Source organism: Anarrhichthys ocellatus, unplaced genomic scaffold (genome assembly GCF_004355925.1).
Source record: "Anarrhichthys ocellatus isolate YVR2014 unplaced genomic scaffold, GSC_Weel_1.0 scaffold3621, whole genome shotgun sequence".
In the NCBI taxonomy this organism is placed as follows: Eukaryota; Metazoa; Chordata; class Actinopteri; order Perciformes; family Anarhichadidae; genus Anarrhichthys; species Anarrhichthys ocellatus.
In genome coordinates this window covers 1-5,442 of record NW_022283595.1, presented here as the reverse complement: position 1 = coordinate 5,442, position 5,442 = coordinate 1, and the positions used below count along the sequence as shown (strand labels likewise).

The window sequence follows — 5,442 nt, the reverse complement described above, 5'->3', positions numbered from 1 at the left end:
AGAGAGAGAGAGAGAGAGAGAGAGAGAGAGAGAGAGAGAGAGAGAGACGCAACCTCCAGTCCCTGCAGTCACAAGCGAGCGAAGAAGCAGCAGCAGCAGAATAGAGCACTGAAGGCAGCCCGAGTCTCCTCTATACGCACGGGATCTCACACACATACACACACACACACACACACACACACACACGCACACACGCACCTGAGGGCCGCAGAGGATTACAAACCACGAGGAATAGTCTGACAGCCCGGGACCAACTTGTTTGTTAACATGAATATATATGTATAAATATAGGGGAACAAAATCCTGCAGCGCTTTTCCAAAAAAAAAAAAACTTCAACGCACAGCTCCGCTTCTGCAAGTGCACTTAGACTTTGCGTAGCCTTCATTCAGTAATCACTGATACTTGAGCCAGTTATGGACTTTTTTTTGACGAGGAGTGTGCTCGCTGCGCATGCATGAGCCCCTCTCTGACCGTTTTTTTCTTCTTCTTCTTTTTGTGTTGTGGATTTCGGTGAAATATTTGGACTTGAGTTTTTGACTTGCAACGAGGTCGGCTGGACTTCGCAGCCCTGGTGAGAATTTACTGGAAGAGCCTTTTTTTGAACCTCCATCCAACATGCGACCTATCGCATCCAAACTCAGCTATCTGTGAGTGCCTCTATCCTCCCCTGCACCTTCATCTCTTTACACACGGCTCCTCCGCGCAGCTCCCAAACTAACTTAACTTGTCTTCTCCTTCTTTGCAGGTGTCTACACTTGTTTGCATTCTGCTACCACGCTGAGGTATGTCACTTCCTTACATTTCTTTGTCATTATTTTATTGTTTTATTTTATATTGAGCGTTAAAATGCGGATTATATCACGTGGGGATCTAAGAAAAACACATATGGTGATCGAAGCGCGCGACGCACGGCGCAGGGGTAAAAGGGTGAGGGGTTCATCGCAACATTATGTGATAACAACGATATCAGATGGCTGCTGGGGAGGGCGCGCGACCCGCTTGGCATGGTTTGCTGATTAACACACACCGGGCCTGGCACGGGACGCGGTGGCACAGACGAGAGGCAGAGGGGAAACACTTGGGGGGGGGGGGGGGGTCATTGGGTTCAAAAGTAAGCACGGGGATCCAGTGTTTTCAGTCAGCAGCGAGTCATTCCATCACTGACAGGGAGATCCAAACTCAGATGTATGAAGTTAAAAGTGGCCCCGCGCGCTGCGGCGCGCATTCTCTCCTCATGCGCACAACCTGTAATCACACCGAGCGTCTGTTTTGGAAGCCGTTAATTTAATTTTGGCAGCAGCGCTCCTGGAAGTTGTTACACTTGTCACTCGGGGGAGGTAAACAACAACAAGCTGTTTTTGCGTTAGGATATCTCTCCTCTCTGTGATTCCCTACAGTAACCCGAACCCGATTTTATTTTTAATATCAGTAAAATACATAAATAATACTAAAAAAACTAAAAAGACGAATGAACACATACTGATGATTGTGGTGACATCTAATTTCTGACAGGTAACCAATCAGTCCCCGCCTAATTTCACGCAGCATGTAAGCGAGCAGAGCAAAGTGACGGACCGCGTGAGCCGCAGGTTGATCCGGGTCTACCAGCTGTACAGCCGGACCAGCGGAAAGCATGTGCAGGTCCTGCCCAACAAGAAGATCAACGCCATGGCCGACGACGGGGACGTGCACGGTAAGAGAAAAACACCCTGAATATCAGACACAAGCTTCCTTTCTGTGGTGCCCAACGGCGACAAATATCCTCCTCTATAACCCGCCGAGTTCTTTTAAATATTAAAGTGGATCCCTTAGATTCTTTTTTTTATAGATTCAAATAATTACATTTTCTATATTTTTTCTATATATGTTCAGCCCAAATGCAATGAATTATCTGGATACATGTCATGTTTATTTTCCATTTACGCCATATACATCTTTAATTGTCCATAGTAGGCTACTCCTGCAATTTAAATTCGGGTTAGATTAAATGTCGCCATGCATTTTTTTTTAATCTCCCCTCATCACATTTCATCTCCGCTGGCCTGCACATGTATATTGTTTTACAATTCCGTTTTTATTTAAAGATATTTAAAAAAAATCTTATTATTCTACTTTTTTGTTTTTTTTAAGTCACCAGTATTAATTTCGATTTTGCTCTGTGATTGAAATTATTCCCAGAATTATTTTTTTCTGACTTGGCTTGAGGCCAATATTCTACATGAAACTTGTGCAGAAGGGCTGAAGCATTAAAAACAAATCTGAGATGTGAAAATGAGATGAAATAACTAAATCTTTGTTGCATATTTAATTTGTATTTCTTTCATAAACAAGTGTGAATCGGGATAAACAAGGAGAGAAGGGATTAGAATTGGTTCCCATTCATGCAGTCTATTTCCGTCTGGTTTCAAAACGCCAAAGTTGATCCCCTCCCTTATCATCCGCATTATGTGAAGCCTCTACCTTTAAATAAAACAGTTCACTGACTGTCTTTGTGATCGAAAGTTTCTGTTAACTCCGAGCTCACAGAAACCGTCCGCCGGATTGTAGGCACTGCTTAAGGTGATCCTCCAGAGATCCCACCCGGTCTGGAAGAGCCATTAGAAGGCATCTCAGTTCTCTACCTTCCGAACATTTCCTGCCCCCCCACCCCCCCTCACACACACACACACACACTCCAACCCTCCACCTCCAACCCCATTCCGTCCGGTCTGAACCAAACTGGGCCTCGCTGAGCTTTGCAGCCGCTTCAGCCTACACTTTTTTTGTTACAGTTCACTAGAATACCTATATTCAAAACGATGCATTTGCTGCACTGGGGAATCAAATTGTAGTCGTTGCGATCATGTCACGTTGTGCGTCCTCAAAAGGAGAACGTGAGCTATTCATGTCACCTGGAGGAATTCAACGAGAGAAAAAGTGCGTAACGGGAAAGAAAGCCTCCCACGTCTGTCTTTGACTCAGACTCGGCTCGGCTGAAGCTGCCAGTTCTAGCCACAGCTGTAATTCTCGGACGTCGTGTAGTTAGTCAGTGGGTGGACGACCCCAGTGACCCTGGAGGTTGATGCCATGGACACACTTTTATACGAGGCGGCGTGGGTTAGAAAAGGTATCTTAATGTTTCTGGAGAAACATCGACGACAATGTAACATCGCTGCATCTGTCAAAAGTTATGATTTCTTGCTGAAAAGCAACGATAAAACAAAAAAACTTTTCACAAAGTCCTTGCTCTGTGAACCGTCCGCATGTCTTTCAGTATGTCTCGAGGAAATATAAATATGAAGCTTTACGTGTGAGGTCAACGCAGATTTATTCGAAGAGGAATTCTCAATGGGCCTGCCAGGGTCGCTCCTCTTTAGCTTTCAAAGAATCAGGAGACAGGTGGTTTTATCATTCTGCAAGAACTTCAGCTCGCACAAAATCCCCAGGAACAGTCCCACGGGTTCTGGTGTGTGTGTGTAAGCAGAGAGAGTATGCATGCTTGGAAACGCACTGAAGCATTTCTGTGTGTGTTGCATGCTTTTATGTCCAGCGTGTGCACGCTGTTGAGCCATTCATTCAGATTTTTAATGTTTTATAGAATATCAGGAAAAGGGGCACGTCAACCCTTTTTTACAGAGCGTCCTGCTCTCGGCTCGGGTTGCTAACAAAATTCTTCTTTTTGTTTCGATCCCTTTAGCTAAACTCATCGTGGAGACGGACACATTCGGGAGCCGAGTGCGCATCAAGGGAGCCGAGACGGGCTTCTACATCTGCATGAACAAGAGGGGGAAGCTCATCGGCAAGGTGAGAAGAAAAGTCGATCTCGAGCAGCAGAAGGCAAGAGTTCTCTCGGGTGGACTTCTGTTTTGTAAAAAGGCAAACTGTTGAGAGCGGAGAATTCAAAATCGTCCATTAGTCTTTGGTGTGTCATTAGCTCCGGTGCTCCATGCCATAACCTTGGAATATATTTTGGGAGAAGTGTTTTTAAAGATTGACGTCGACAGTAGGAGCCACAGACAGGTCGGAAAGTATAGAGACAGAGACATAGTTTTATATGGGATTTGTTGACGATAAGATTATTCAAAAATAATTCCAACCTTCAGACCATATCTTCAAAACCACTGGGGGCATTGCTTTTGTTTAGACTCACAACTTTTAAGGTGCTACACGCAAAAGTTAGATCGAATCTATTGCCTCCAAGCAGCTGAGCCGACGGCTTGCAGCTAACGGCGCTAACAGTGCAAACGACGGCAACGGTGCCGACGGAGCTTTTACCTGGGGGTGGGCGGTACGCTTCCGCGGACGACGACAAGCCTCCATTATATGTTCCGCAAAAAGCTCCTCGCACGGACATGAGATGGCGCGGAATTGTGACGAGCAAACGTTTTTGATCTTTTATACTCCGTGTGGGTTCATCCTCTTGCGTCGAAACTGACATTCTCAATGGTCCTAGAAAATGAACCTTTCAGAAAAGATGACGTGCAAGATTATGTATGGTGATTTCCTCTAGTTTAATGATAGTTATATATATATAAGCATGCGCTTTTTGGTTAGGGTTTAGTTTAGTACCGGATGTGTATTCGTTGCTGTCATGTGAGTGTGTAGGTGTGTCTGTTTGAGGCTCGAGCTATCTCACTGTGACGGCTAATAAACAGAGCTGCCAGCACCCCCCTCACCCCCATCCCCCACCCTCCCACACCCCCCCCCCCCCACACACACACACACACACTCACATACATACACACACACACACTATAACCCCTCCACCCACCCAGCACCCTGCCTCGCACACCATCTGCCCCGAGCTACCGGCCCAGTCACAGCCTGTCCTGGCCCCAGTAGTGTGTGTGTGTTTGTGTGTGTGAATCGAAGAAAGAGAGAGAGGGAGAGAGAATGAACACAGAGTGTCTTTTTCGACTATTTTTGACACACGGCTCGTTACAGTAGGCCGGCACTGCCCGTCCAAGTCAAGAGCTGTTTCAGCTGACCCTTACTGTACCTTTGACACTTGCCAACCGGAACTCACTTTCCCCCCTCCTAGCTGTTTTTGTTTGGGCGTCTCGTCCACCACGAGCTGCACATTGGCGTCTTGTGTGGGGCCCATAACTGAACACATGAAGTGGGCCCTGGAGGAAGGTGTGTCGGGATCCATCGATTGTCATTCAATTTCAAGCAGACCCGCTCGGTTAAGTTTAAACCACAAATGCAACAAGAGATCAAACCGGAGGGGGTGAAAGTGACACTTTTCGGGGGGGCTTTATGGCTGGAGGATCCAGCTACTGACCCGCAAAGGGCCGCTGGATGTTTGCTGGAGGGGGAAGAAGAGTCATCACTTACTGTCATCCCCCCTCTCTCTGATCTGTAATGACTGTAGCATATGCCGCATGCACAAGGGGGGAGGGCTGTGTGTGTGTTTGTGTGTGTGTGTGTGTGTGTGTGTGTGTGTGTGTGTGTGTGTGTGT

At 46.5% G+C, this 5,442-nt stretch overlaps 1 protein-coding gene across 2 annotated transcripts; it reads left to right on the top strand.

Moving 5' to 3' along the window:
• The first annotated feature begins 49 nt into the window (after positions 1 to 49).
• LOC116379043 (fibroblast growth factor 8-like) lies at positions 50 to 4,644 on the top strand. Of its 2 annotated transcripts, none has more exons than XM_031840963.1 (4): positions 50 to 648; positions 747 to 783; positions 1,547 to 1,694; positions 3,678 to 4,644. In XM_031840963.1, exons 1-4 carry the CDS (start codon positions 617 to 619, stop codon positions 3,866 to 3,868), a joined length of 408 nt encoding a protein of 135 aa, XP_031696823.1. In that variant the 5' UTR covers positions 50 to 616; the 3' UTR covers positions 3,869 to 4,644. The 2 variants fall into 2 exon arrangements, with proteins under 2 accessions (XP_031696823.1, XP_031696822.1); XM_031840962.1 differs by having other exon boundaries at positions 1,514 to 1,694.
• The last annotated feature ends 798 nt before the right edge of the window (positions 4,645 to 5,442 follow it).

Bases quoted from the DNA above. Each gene is read 5' to 3' on its own strand.
- LOC116379043 (XM_031840962.1), top strand. From the start codon at position 617: ATGCGACCTATCGCATCCAAACTCAGCTATCT. The intron at 649-746 runs GTGAGTGCCTCT...CCTTCTTTGCAG, and splicing joins GCATCCAAACTCAGCTATCT to GTGTCTACACTTGTTTGCAT. The intron at 784-1,513 runs GTATGTCACTTC...AATTTCTGACAG, and splicing joins CATTCTGCTACCACGCTGAG to GTAACCAATCAGTCCCCGCC.